General features: G+C 42.2%; 1 protein-coding gene across 5 annotated transcripts in view; it reads right to left on the bottom strand.

Annotated features, from left to right (window-relative positions):
* Positions 1-14,704, bottom strand: part of LOC115220510 (myb-related protein A) — a 156,481-nt gene that overhangs the window by 137,112 nt on the left and 4,665 nt on the right. For all 5 annotated transcript variants that reach the window (XM_036510081.1, XM_036510082.1, XM_029790647.2 and 2 more), the window contains exon 2: positions 3,725-3,851. In XM_036510081.1, coding sequence (XP_036365974.1) covers positions 3,725-3,851 — 127 coding nt within the window. The remainder of the gene's footprint in view (positions 1-3,724; positions 3,852-14,704) is intronic.

The raw sequence follows: 14,704 nt of genomic DNA, 5'->3' as shown, positions 1-14,704 counted from the left end.
TACTTGCATGCGTGTACACCAACAGGCAGTAGAACGAGAGAATTCCCAAGTCTGTGAGCCAAGGGGTGGTGGCACTAAAACAGGACCCAAACAAGGGTGATTTAATTGATAATTTTCAGCCCATCACTCTGCTTAATGCAAAGTTGAAGATTTTGGCCAAGGTTTTAGCAAAAAGGTTAGTGCAGGTCATGGGTGAATTTGTTGGCGAGGCACAACCTTGCACCATCCCTGGCAGGACCATCCACGACAATCTCCACTTTCTACGCTATGTCTTAGAAAGGGTAAATAGGATTCCTGGCAAGGGTGGGGGTATGGTCCATTTAAACCAATCGAAAGCATTCAACAGGGTAGACCATCAGTATCTGGCGGCGGTCCTCATGGCGGATGGCTTCGGGCCGACCGTCCACAGATGGATTAACGCTTTATACAGCAACATTGAATCAGTAGTTCAGGTGAACGTTTTCTTTTCAGAGCCATTCAGCATTGAACATTCGGTACATCAAGAGTGCCCCCTCTCCCCACTTCTCTACGTTTTGGCCCTCAAGCCATTGCCGAGGAGGTTGGAAGCTATGAGGGACGCTCCGCAAGATCTAGGGTGTGGAAAGTCAACTTCAGCATATGCGGACAACATCACTGTCATCGTATCCCAGGTCAAGCACCTACAGTGGGTAGGTGAGGCCTTAAGGGATTACAAAACGCTGGCAGGAGCGAAAATCAACTGGAATAAATTGATCGGCTTGCAAACCGGCACCTGTAGGGGCAAGTCAATGCCTTCCGACAGCGTCGTGGGACGTTGGATGGAAGGGCCAGTAAAAATGCTTGGAGTCTGGTTAGGTCCAGATCTCCAGATAGAGAGGAATTGGAGCGAGGTAGCACTCCTAACTCAGACCTGGTCTGAGCGGAGGCTGTCCTTGAAAGGGAGGGCGGAGGTTGGAGAGGTGTTTATCGCCTCTGTAATCACCTACTACCTGACCGATTCGTGGCTGAACAAACTGGAATGCATGCTCTTTCGCTTTTTGTGGAGGGGCAGCAGACCTCTTGTAAGGCGCTCCATCTGCTGCCAAAAGCCACTGAAGGGTGGGCTAGGGATGCTGTGGCTAAAAATGCGCAGACACCTCTTAGGCACCTCGGGTTTTACCTGGACGGTGAGCAGATGTGGTCTCTGTTCATCAAGCTGTTGTTTCCACAGTTCACATCGTTTACCAAACTGAACCCATAGATCAAGTATAGACAGAGGTTGGGTGTGTGGCATGCAGAGTGCCATCAGGCACACGTGCTTCTCTCCCAGTCAGGCAATGCCGATGGCGGGGTGTACTACCTCGTTAGTTGAGTTTAAGTTTAAGGGTTAGTAGAAATTAAGTGTAACGACGTCCTGGGAGAAACTCTGGGCTTCGACAAAGATCAACTGGCCAACCTGTTCCAAAGAACATTTGGGCCGGGGCCTATGGATAATTACCAAAAGTCCCTGGCCTGCCAATGTTACAGAGGAGCTTTACTGGTTCAAGAAAAGGTCTTTAGACATGGGTGTGCGCCATTGATGGTTTGAGCAAGATGCAAGCAGGATGGTGAAACTGTCCTGCATGTTGAAAAATACATCCTTCTACCTGTTCTATGATACATTTCAGTGCTTCAAAAACAAACTTAGGTTTGTATACATATGACGTTCTCTATATGACATCTAGCATTTCTGGATGACTTTATAACTTCTAAAATTGAAGAATTATTCACCGGTCAGCAGTTTAGCTTAAAGGAGAGAGCACTCCAACCGGATATTGGAGGGGTGTGAGTTCGATCCTCAAAGCTGGTTGCCAGCAAATTTTTCTGCTCTTAAAAGGATTTTATCCTTTATATATACTTTCTACTTGGTCTACAATACATTTCAACACTTCAAAAACAAACTTATGTTTGTTTACAAGAGAAATTAAATCAAAACTTGTTACTCACCTTACAGGCAAATTAAAATTACAGGTAAACAAAAAATTCAAAGTAAATTTGAGAAATATTTATAAAACCTAATCATATATATATCATTCACACACAGTAGTGTATGAATAATATTTTTAAGGTCAACATTTAATCACTCGCGACCACTTCTAGGCTTTGCCACTAACTCAGTTTTTAACCAGATGATGCTTACATTTTTAGATTGGTCACATCCTAAGCTACACTTTCAGCTATAAAATTTGAAAATGCTTTGGTAGAAAAAAAAGTTTCAGTAAATATGTCAGGTCAGAAACAGGTGTGTAAAGCCTGAAATCAACTGAGTCCAAATGTTTTTTTGCTTGTTTATTTTTTAGTTGTTTTTTTTTAAATTTATATTTTATTTTAGCCTATATGATAGATCATGCAAAAGTATTCAGTAGACAAAAAGTACTGAGGTAAAAACTAGCGGAAAAAAAAGGAGATTAACACCTGAAATTGACTTTGACTCCAAATATTATTCTTATTTCAAAAGAAAACTATATTTAAATTCAACTTTTCTGATAGATCTCATTAGAGGAATCTGATGATGTAAATTATGTCAAAAAAAGTTTTTAATAGAAAAACTACTAATGCTTAAAAGCAAATTCAAAACCTATAAATTTTTTTTTACCTCATATGATAGAACTCATCAAGACAAGTGTTGTGGTGCTAATCTTTTCAAAAGATATCATTCACAAACGCTTCTGGTGCAAAAAGCATGCCTGATTATATTGCTAGTGATGTGAGTAATTTTTGCACCAGAAACCAGTTTCTCTCATGGTATCAGCTGCAGTATAGTCTGTTTTAACAGAACATCTACATTTAAGTGGGGATAAATGTTACTGATTTTACTTGTACTTACTTGTAATTGGAGCATCTTTCGGGCAAAAATTGTAAGAGAGCTTTTTGTAGTGCTCAAAACAACATCATCATCATCGTCGTTGTCATTTGACGTTTCCCATGCTGGTGTGGGTTAGACAGTTTGACTGGAACTGATAAACCAGAGGGCTGCACCAGGTCTGATTTGGTATGGTTTCTACAACTGGATGCCCTTCTTAATGCCAACCACTCCGAGAGCGTAATGGATGTTTTTTACATGTCTTTGGCACAGGTGCCATTTACATGACTCCGGCAATGGTCGCAATTACAATTTCACTGGGTTTGACAAGCACAGCATATTGCCAAAGGTCTCAGTCACTTGTCATCGCCTCCGTGAGGCCCAACATTATTAAAAATCAAAAACAAAAAAAAAAACTATAGTTTTTGTATTTGGTTTGCTAGATTGTGAGTTGAAACAAATCCAATGTCTTGGGAAGCTCATTACACCAATAATTATAACACACACACACACACACTGAGCCTTGGAAGGGCAATCATGCCAATAATAACACACAGACCAGTGCATGAGTTATTGGCATGACTCTCCCAAAACACAAAAAGTTATAGTTGTTTACAAAACCAACTTTAAATTCTTAAATATTTTAGAATTTAATTAAAATACATCTTTTACCTAGAGATATAGTAAAGAAAGGGTGAAATTCAACATCTACAGCTAAAAATTATTAGCACTTGTGTATTTTACTACCTGTTCTCTCCTGCCCTCACCCAACAGCTTTCTTCCAGATAGCTCTATTGAAGGAGCATGAAAAAATTCATTTTTGAAGTAATTAGCAGAAGGAAAAGCATTTATCTGTCAAAAACAATTGTTTCAATAGTATCCAGGAATAAGCAAAAACACTTTTACAAATGAATGATTATTTACCTCATTCTTAGTCCATCGGCCTTTATTTATTACTTTATTGCTTGAACTGAATGATATATTATAATCATGATCCAATACCTCGCTGTCAGTGTCATCCTCACTTTTGAATGACTGTCGATTACTGCCTCTGCAACAAAAAAAGCAAATTTTTAATTACAATTCATATCACAAAAAACTAAAACTTGAAACGTTTTTTTTTCTAGATGAGCAATATTGCTGAAACAACTAACCCATTATGGTGATTGCAAAGGTGAATTATGGTGACTGAAATGTAACACAATATGGTCTAACTGAATGAAACAATACAAAGATTATTAGTAGTCCGGTAGAAGCACTGGTTGCAATATCCATTCTACACATGAGCTATAAACAATCAAAATCTGTATTATAAAGATGATGAAAGCTATTATTAATGTACAGCTTTAAATCATCCGTGTCATCATCATTTAACTTCTGCCTTCCATGCTGACATGGGTTGGACACTTGACAGGAGTCGGCCAGGTAGAAGACTACAACAGGCTACTGTGTCAGTTTTGGCATGGTTTTTACGACTGGATGTCCTTCCTAACACCAACCACCCCACAGAGTGGACTTCCACGTCACATTTCACATGGCACCAGCACAGGTGGTCAGTTTTGGCCTGCTTTTTGCAGCTGAATGCTCTTCCAATTGCCAACTACTTCACAGTGAGGTCTGCATGCTTTTTACATAGCACCAACACCGGCATGGTCACCAAGTAACTTCCAAGACAATGACTTTTTGAGAGGGGAGGAGACATTAGAGGAGGAGATCTAGTGTCAGATGATGAAAGGCTAGAGAGGCAGAAACAGGTATCTTGCTATAGAGGAGGTACTTGGTTATCCACCCAGAGACAGACAGACAGAGGGAGAGGAAGAGAGAAAGGGAAAGAATGGAAGATAGGGGGAGGGGACAAGTAACAAGAATGAGGGCAGAAACAGGTGTGCTGCCATAGAGGAGATACATAGTTATCAAGCTAGCCAGCCAGAGAGGGGGGGAGTAGGAGACAGCAAGAGTGCAAAAGAGAGCAAGAGAGAGATGGTGGTGAAGTGCCAGGGAATACTCACAAGGAACAGGAATCTGAGCATAGATGGGATTGTAAAGTAAGGAACAGCGACATAAATGGTGGCATGCCCTCAAGGTATGGAGGTCATAATATACATCGTCAAGTATTGTTGAGAAAGCGCAAGTAGGGAGTGGGGTTGCAGTGACTGGTGAGAACCTAAGTATAAAGAAGGAGAGGGTAATGCAGTGATACAGTGAGCAGAGCAATGAGGGCAGGGATAGGGAGTGGGAAATAATCATAGGGTATAAAAAGGAATAGAAAAGATGCAGTTTAGGAGAGGAGATGCAGTTTGATTTGTTGGGGGAGGAGGTGTGAAAATTTTATTGTTACATGTGGATAGGACACAATGCTTCTGGCATTCAGTGTTGCTGATGTGGGCAGGTCCTCTCTAGAAACTCATATCACCAGACATCTCATTCCATTGTCATCTCCTCCATGAGCCCCAACATCCTAAGACTGGTCCACACCACTTCATCCCATGTCTTCCTGGATCCCCCTCTTCTACAGGTGCTATCAACTTTCAGCAACTGACACTTCTTTACACAGCTGTCTTCATTCATACGCATCACATGTCCAAACTAACATAATGTCCTCTCTTGCATGCCACATTTAATTCCTCTTATACCCAACTTTTCTCTCAACACAGTTGCACTTTGTTGGTCATGCACACTGATGTTGCATACTACCTTCATTGCTCTCTAGTCTACACACTTCCTCTGCATTCAGAGCCCTATACTACCATGGAGTATAGTCGTTCATAGACACGCAGTTTAAAAACTACCTTTCACTCTGAGAGGGAGCCCTTTTGCTGCCAAAACTTCCTCCACCCTATTCTTATTCTAGAAACAATACTTTCAGAGCACCCACCACCATTACTAATTTGGTCACCTAAGTAGCAGAAGCTATTTACAACCTCAAGAGAGTCTCTTGGGTATCTGAGAGAGTCTAAGTTCCGTGTGCACTTAGTGCTTAATGTTCCTGCACATCTGCCACACATGAAGGCGACCTTATCTGTTAATCCACCTGTGGTTCCACTGCATCTCTTATGTGTTCATAGCTTTCACTGAGTGCAGTGAATGGAATTACTTCCCACTGCTTTCCTACTGAGAAGGGCCATTTACCTGATGGAAAGAGTCTTATCTGCTTTCTTGCTAACAACAACTTTAGTGTTTGCCAGGTTAGCATTAAGGCCATTTGATTCCAGGTTTTGCTTTCATACCTGGAATTTGTTCAATTCTGCTTCAGATTCTGCAATAAGAGCAAGGTCATCAGCATATAGCAGTTCCCATGGGCATGCAGTTTTGAATTCCTCCATTATGGCCTGAAGGATTATGATGAATAAGAGAAGACTAAGAACTGAGCCTTGATGAACCCCTACTTGTATGCTAAATTCACCACTGTCTACTCCTAACTTCCTTATAGACCACCAGATATTTTAACCATCTCAGCAGTGGTTCCTGATGATCCAGGGGTTTTCCCTGTCTTCATATCCTTAATTGCCTTATTTATTATACTGTTATCAACTCTGATGGGACTTTGCACAAGCCACAGATTTGGTTAGCGGTCCCCAGTAGATTGTCCCGCAGGAACTTCCAATTGTCCTCTAAGCTATATATCCCCACCACCTCCTCCTCTCTATCATCAAAGGCTTCCATTAGAATGTCTCTAAATTTCTGTTAGTTTGCGGAGTCTTTGAGCATCCATAATCTTCTATTCCAGTATGGTTTATTTCTCTGAGTCTTTCTAGCCCTAATTTCAGCTGGGTGTCTGGAACTTCTAGGTTTTATTTCAAAGCCCTTACCAGAAACGGTATCAACTGACATACGTAGCACATAGTCAACGACAATGATGAAGTGAAATGGGGCGAGTGTGTCTCCCTGCAGTATTCCGACTTTGATTGAGAAAGATGTTTCCCCATCAGGGGTTAAGATGGTTTAAGACGTATCTGTGTAGAGAACCTTGATGGCAGAGATGATTTTGTCTGGAATCCCATAGAGCTTAAGGATTTCAAACATCTTGTACCTATTCTACAGAGTCAAAATGCTTTAGAAAAGTCTACAAACACCATTGCAAGATCGCAATTAAATGCTTTTGATTCTTCAATAAGTCTGCGTAGGCATAGTATTTGGCTCAACGTTGAGTGCCCATGTCTGAATCCATTTTGGTTCTTTCGGAGCAAAAGTTCAACAAAAGGGACAAGATGGTTTAAAACCAGTTTGTTGTACAATTTTGCAGCAATTGACAATGGAGATATACCCCTGTAGTTGGTGACGAGGGATAAATCGCCTTTTTTGGGGTATTGGGATGATTTGAGATTGGTGCCAAATCTTTGAAGCTATAAAGGTGGAAAGTATGTGATTGCAAAGATTGAGCAAAAGGACGTGAAATCTATCATCCTTCTAAATTATAGCTGGGATGTTGTCGGTAATTTCTACTCTTCTCCTCTGGAAGCCATATGCTCGCGATACCAGAGGACACACACTCTCCTACCCTGATGTAATCTCCAAGGATACAGGCATCCAGCAACAGGGCCTCGGTAATGCTATGATGGACCGTGAAGTCTGGTGTAACATAGTAAATTCCATTGTCTCGACCATGATCGAACAATGATGATGATGAGCCCTAATTTTGAAGTCACTAATTAGTAGCCTATGTTGGGATGTACCAGGAAAAGAGAGAGGCTTGGAGACGCCACTATGAAAGGTTGCTGAATAAAGAAAATGAATGGGATAAAGAGAGTTTGCCGAACGTTGACCCAACAGAGGGACCAGCTATCAGGGTTGATAGTTCCTTGGTAGCTAAGGCAATTAGAAGCATGAAGACAGGGAAAGCCCCAGGCCCATCAGGTATCACTGCAGAGATGCTCAAAAAATCTGGTAGTGTCGGCTATAGCCTAGTCACCTGTATAGTTAATCAGGTGATACATGAAGGAGTTATACCCAATGACTGGTGTAGCAGCATAATAGTCAACTGCTACAAAGGTAAAGGTGATGCCCTAGATACAAATAATTACAGAGGTATCAAGCTGTTGGATCAGGTGATGAAGGTTACGGAGAGGGTCATAAGCCAACTAATTAGAGAGAGTGTTAGTTTAGACGAGATGCAGTTTGGGTTCGTGCCAGGGAAAAGTACCACTGATGCTATATTCCTGGTAAGGCAGCTGCAGGAGAAATACCTAGCCAAAGATAAGCCCCTGTACCTGGCTTTTGTTGACATGGAGAAAGCCTTCGACAGGGTCCCCCGATCCCTTATCTGGTGGTCAATGAGGAAACTAGGAATAGATGAATGGTTAGTGAGAGCTATGCAAGCCATGTACAGGGACGCTGCTAGCAAGGTGAGGGTTGGCAACGAGTACAGTGAAGAATTCCGGGTAGAGGTAGGGGTCCACCAAGGCTCAGTCCTCAGCCCCCTCCTATTTATCATAGTCCTCCAGGCAATAACGGAGAAATTCAAGACAGGATGCCCCTGGGAGCTCCTCTATGCTGATGACCTTGCTCTAATTGCTGAGTCACTATCAGAACTGGAGAAGAAATTTCAGGTTTAGAATCAAAGCAAGGTTTAGAATCAAAGGGCCTTAGTGTCAACCTAGCTAAAACCAAAGTCGTAGGAAGGTAGACAAATCACAAACGCCTTCAGGAAGATGGCCCTGCTCGATCTGTAGAAAAGGTGTAGGTAGAAACTCTATAAGATGCACCAAGTGTAAGCTATGGACACATAAGAGGTGCAGCAATGTCATAGGAAGGCTAACTAGGAAGATGGTTTTTGTATGTGGCAGATGCTCGGGAGCATTAACCTCTGAAAATCTGCAGAAAACAACTTCCATCACTTTCCAGGGGGAAAAACTAGAAGTAGTTGATAGCTTCCGTTATCTTGGTGACCAAGTCAGTAGTGGGGGTGGGTGTGCTGAAAGTGTAACGGCTAGAGTAAGAATAGCCTGGGCAAAGTTTAGGGAGCTCTTACCTCTGTTGGTGACTAAAGGCCTCTCGCTCAGAGTAAAAGGCAGACTGTATGATGCATGTGTACGAACAGCCATGCTACATGGCAGTGAAACATGGGCTGTGACTGCTGAGGACATGCCTAAGCTCGCGAGAAATGAAGCTAGTATGCTCCGTTGGATGTGTAATGTCAGTGTTCATAGTCGACAGAGTGTAAGTACCTGGAGAGAAAAGTTGGACCTACGAGGCAGCAGATGTTGTGTGCAAGAGAGACGATTGCGCTGGTATGGTCATGTGGCGACAATGGATGAAGATAGGTGTGTGAAAAAGTGCCACACCCTAGCAGTTGAGGGGACTTGTGGAAGAGGTAGACCCAGGAAAACCTGGGTCAAGGTGGTGAAGCACGACCTTCGAACTCTAGATCTCACCAAGGAAATGACCAGAGACCGAGACCTATGGAAGTATGCTGTGCGTCAGAAGACCCGGCAAGACCAGTGAGAACAATCAAAATCAAATCATATATCAGAAAGCAGGGGTTAAGTGACCCATCCCTTCGTGTCCGCTGCCAGCCTCGTTTGGCACCCATGTCGGTGATACGTAAAAGCACCATTCGCTCGTGGCCGTTTGCCAGCTCTGTCTGGCCCCCGTGTCGGTGGCACGTAAAAGCACCATCCATTCGTGTTCATTGCCAGCCTCGCCTGGCCCCGTGCCGGTGACACGTAAAAGCACCGTCCGTTCGTGGCCGTTTGCCAGCTCTGTCTGGCCCCGTGTCGGTGGCATGTAAAAGCACCATCCGTTCATGTCTGTTGCCAGCCTCGGCTGGCCCCCGTGCCGGTGACACGTAAAAGCACCGTCTGTTCGTGGCCGTTTGCCAGCTCTGTCTGGCCCCGTGCCGGTGACACATAAAAGCACCGTCCGTTCGTGGCCGTTTGCCAGCCCTGTCTGGCCCCGTGTCGGTGGCACGTAAAAGCACCATCCGTTCGTGTCCATTGCCAGCATCGCCTGGCCCCGTGCCGGTGACACGTAAAAGCACCATCCGTTCGTTGCCGTTTGCCAGCTCTGTCTGGCACCTGTGCAGGTGGCACGTAAAAAAACACCCACTACACTCGCGGAGTGGTTGGCGTTAGGAATGGCATCCAGCCGTAGAAACACTGCCAGATCTGACTGGGCCTGACGAAGCCTTCCAGCTTCACAGACCCCAGTTGACCCGTCCAACCCATGCTAGCATGGAAAGCGGACGCTAAATGATGATGATGATGATGATGAACGAGTTTGAATATAATTCGTAGGAACAACGAGTTTGAATATAATTCGTAGGAACGCTTAAAAATATGAATGAAGCAAGTTGAAAGTTAAAGTCTTAGGGGGCCATTTTTCTGAAAAATATATATATATATATATATATATATATATATATATATATATATATATACTAGCTTAAGGTGTACCGCTCTACGCGCGGGTGAGGGTGTGGTTGTTACTTTCTGTTGCTTCCTTTCTGTTTCTTATCGCCACATTCTCCCTCTTTGTTTCTCTCCTTTCTCACTCTCTTACTCTTCTTTTCTTTTGGACTCTCCTTTGCTTTCTCTTACTCTTTATCTTTCTCTCTCCAATTTATAAAAAATTAGATTTCCACGTTTGAATGACAAATCTGCTTCCATTTTACCATGTTGGAAATTTGATTGAGATCGGGCAGAAGGTGTCCGATCTAGACCCCCAAGTGTCCCCCAAAAATATATATATATATATATATATATATATATATATATATATATATATATATATATATATATATATATATATATATAATATATATATATAAATATATATATATATATATATATATATAAAAATATATATATATTTATATATAAAAATATATATATATTTATATATAAAAATATATATATATATATATAAAAATATATATATATATATAAAAATATATATATATATATATAAAAAACATTTTTTTAAAAATATATATATATATATATATATATATATATATACGTAAAAATATTAAAATATATATATATATATATATATAAAAATATAAAATTATTATATATATATATAAAAAAAAATATATATATATATATATAAAAGTATATATATATATATATATATATATAAAAATATAAATATATATATATATAAAAGTATATATATATATATATATATATATATATATATAAATATAAATATATATATATATATAAATATATATATATATATATATATATATATATATATATATATATATATATATATATATATATATAAAAATATATATATATTTATATATATATATATAAAAATATATATATATGATTGATTGATTGATTGGGGCACCGCCATTTGGTGTTGCTACTTGGTTTCACTTCACGGAAGCTTTTTAGCAACTGCCATTTGGTGCATGAGAGAGTTCGATGCAGCTGCCCTCATCTGCACCTCCTGCCGTGAAGTTGGTTCATCTGGGACACCTGACAGGAAGAGATCCAGTTCCATTTTAAAGACACCTGCATCCACCCCATGCAGGTCTCTCAGGATCTTCGGGAGGATATTGAAGAGTTGTGGGCCACGGAAGCCCAGGCTATCACAGTATCTTGTCCTACAACTTGATGGCAAATTCGGAGTCCTAGGCACCACGCAGTGGCGCCCAGTTCTGGCATTTGTGTAACTCTCGATGCCAAAGTTTCGGACACGTCCCTCCAGGATCTTCCAGATGTATATTATGGCATATCTTTCCCGCCTACGCTCCAAGGAATATAGTTTTAATCTCGACTCTTTCCCAGTAGCTTACATTCTGCATAGAGGCTATCTTCTTCGTGTAGCTACGCTGGATCACATCGAGCTCTGTGATCAACTTGACACTGGATGGTGACGATAACTGAGAGCAATAGTCAAAGTGGCTTAGGACAAGTGTCCTCCAGAGGACCATCATGGTTTCTTGTTCTCTTGTTCTAAAGGTTCTGAGAATCCATCCGGCCAGTCGTCTACATTTCATTGCCAATTTAGCAACATGAACACGAAAGGTTGCGTCATCGCTCATGTAAATACCCAGGTCACGCACTGATTGTGCCTCTGGGATTGCTATTTCTCCGGGTCCAATGTATTCATTGGGTATTGCATTTAGTTTTGCATGCTGATAGTATAAAGCTTGAAACTTTTCAGCATTGAACTGCATGCTATTCTTTTCAGCCCACTTGTATATTTCGTCCAGCTCACATTGCAGGTGCTTAGTGTCTTCAGGGTTCTGTATTGCCTGTGAAACTTTTGGAGCATCTGCATAACTTGTGATCGTGGCTCTCTGCGTGTCTGAGGGCATGTCTGAGAGGGCTATTATGAACAGTAGTGGTCCCAAAACAGTGCCCTGCGGAACACCGCTCACTGTTTGTGTGTTAATGGAAGTGGCCCCATTGGCTGCTACCACCTGACTTCTATTCTTCAGAAAGTCAAGAAGCCATTCTCCCAATTTTCCAACTATGCCAAGATCACGCAGTTTGTGACATATCATTCCATGATCGACTTTATCAAAGGCCTTTGCAAAGTCGAGATATATGACTTCCACATTTGAGTGGTTGAGCAGTTGTTTCAGCACCCAGTCATAGTGTTGTAGGAGCTGAGTTAAACAGCTTCTTCCTGGTCGGAAACCATGTTGGGTGTCAGGCAGCAAGTCATTTTCTTCAAGGAAGGTGATTAGTTTCCTTCTGACTATTCGTTCCATGACCTTGCTGATGTGTGAGGTGAGAGAGACAGGTCTGTAGTTCTTGGCCTCTGCTCTGCTACCTCCTTTATGAATAGGGCATATTTTACCTTCCTTCAGTTTTTTTGGAAGTTTGCCAGCTGCTAGGAAGCTCTGAAAGAGGATCTGCAGTGGTCTTGCTAGGACTCTCTTATATACTTTTAGGAGGATTGCCGGGAATCCATCGGGGCCAATAGCTGATTCTGTTTTCATTTCATCTATGGCCTTTATTACATCGTCTTCCTTTATATCGATGTAATTTATCGTCGCCGCCTCTGATTTTATATCTGCAGTGGTAAAGAAGTCAGTTGGATTGGTGATTTGGAAATGCCCGATGGGTGGAGTGAAAACACTCTTGAATTGCTCATTCAGTATTTCACTTACCCTCATTGGTTTTCCTGTAAGTGTGCCATCCTCTTCAAGGAGTGGCCCTATCCTACAGTGCACCGTAGCTGTTTCTTTGGCATACCTGTAGAAAGCTCTGGGGTTAGATTTTATGTTGTCTATAGCCCAGGCTTCTTTGTCTGCTCTTTCTTTTTCATGGGAGAGTTGCAGACATTTTTCGATTTCCAACAGTTTTATTTTCAGGCGGGACTTTTCACTGCTTTCAATCTGTTTGTTTAGGCGATTTGAAATTTTTGTCCGCCGTCTCATTAAGATTTTCCTCTCTCTAGGGATTTTGTTCTTGTGTACAGTGGCCTTTCTCTCTGGGACACATTTGTAGCATTTGGCTTGCATTACAGACATGAATTGTTGAAGTATCATGTCGATGTCCGGCGAGGAGAGACATACAGGCCAGTTTTGTTTGAGGATCTCTTTCTCAATTTGTTTCCAGTTTGCCTTATTGAAGTTCAAGCTGGAAAGATTCTGAGGGTTTCTTGTAGGCTGCATGTCCGTGCTTTCTTTTGGCCCGTACATGGTCAGCTCTACCATGTTGTGATCCGAGAGTAGTGTCGGTGTCACTTTCACATTATGGATGGGATCCATATTATTTGTGAAGCAGAGATCCAGTGTGTTACCTGCCCTGGTTGGCTGGAGTATTACTTGCTCCATGTACAGGGTGTTGATGAGGTTCAGGATGGACCTCGCCTGTCGTCGTTCACATCTTGTCATTCCTGGGAGAGAAAGGCCCTCGGGCCATCTGACATTGGGTAGATTGAAGTCTCCCATAAGAAGTACACTTATGTGTTGTTCTAATGTGATTAGAACTTCTTCTATTTTTATAAGGCAGTCTTCAAACTTGCCCACATGGCTTGGGGCATCTGGAGGGCGATATGTAGCACACACAACTACATCAAGTTGCCTTATATGTACAATTAGTGTGTCACACACCGAGTTTGAGTATGACAAGAGGACCTGGGTGTGAGGTCCTCGCGGATGTACATAGCTACTCCTCCATGACTCCTTTCTTTTCTGTCGGTCCGTAGTACAACATACTGTGGTATGTGTGTAGCTCCACATCTTATGTCCGGTTTCAGGTGCGTTTCTGTAAGTGCTATGCATAAGGCTTGATTGCATGCAACAAAGTCTCTCAAGAACGGGATCTTGTCCTGTTACTGAGTGTTTGCAGCCCTCTGATGTTCAGTAGGAGCATCGAGGTGAGGTGTAGTTGTTGCCGGCGGTGTCCATCCTGGGTTGTTTGCTGTGGTAGTCTTGTATATAGTGGGTAGTCCCACCTGCGGGCTTGGGTTTGATGAAGCCAGGTCAGCTGCTGTTCAATCTTTTGTGCCATGCACAAAAAAGATTGCTGCTCAGCAGCTGCCCTTTCAACAACATCATGTTTGCGGTTTGTGGCACGCACAACATCTGCGTACCTCCGCTTTGGGGCAGGTGGTGCGTGGACCTTCCCTTTTCCTTGTGTTGATGGCTTGTCCATCTGCATCGTGTCTCTACGGCAGGGTCCCCGATGTGCAAAGCGGCAGCCTGCACCTTCCTTTCCATACCAGCAGGTACCTCTCAGGTAGAACCTACACACCAGTGTGCGCTGCTTGTTTCCATCCTTTGCGGTTCCACTTCCATTCCTGGTGTTTCACCCTTTGGTCCTGCTGCTTTTCCTTAGCTCTTTCAGTCATCTTCTTTCTTCCTCTTCTTCTACCCTTACCCGGGGGTTCTCCGTCTCCATGGCCCTTGCTGCCGGTTGGCACAGCTGCAATCACCTCGCTAGGGGCTATCTCCTCGGCGCATTTCCCAGGCTCTAATGAATAACGCCAGTT

The sequence above is a fragment of the Octopus sinensis genome, linkage group LG16, assembly GCF_006345805.1.
Source record: "Octopus sinensis linkage group LG16, ASM634580v1, whole genome shotgun sequence".
NCBI classification, from domain to species: domain Eukaryota; kingdom Metazoa; phylum Mollusca; class Cephalopoda; order Octopoda; family Octopodidae; genus Octopus; species Octopus sinensis.
This window is presented reverse-complemented; position numbering and strand designations above follow the sequence as displayed.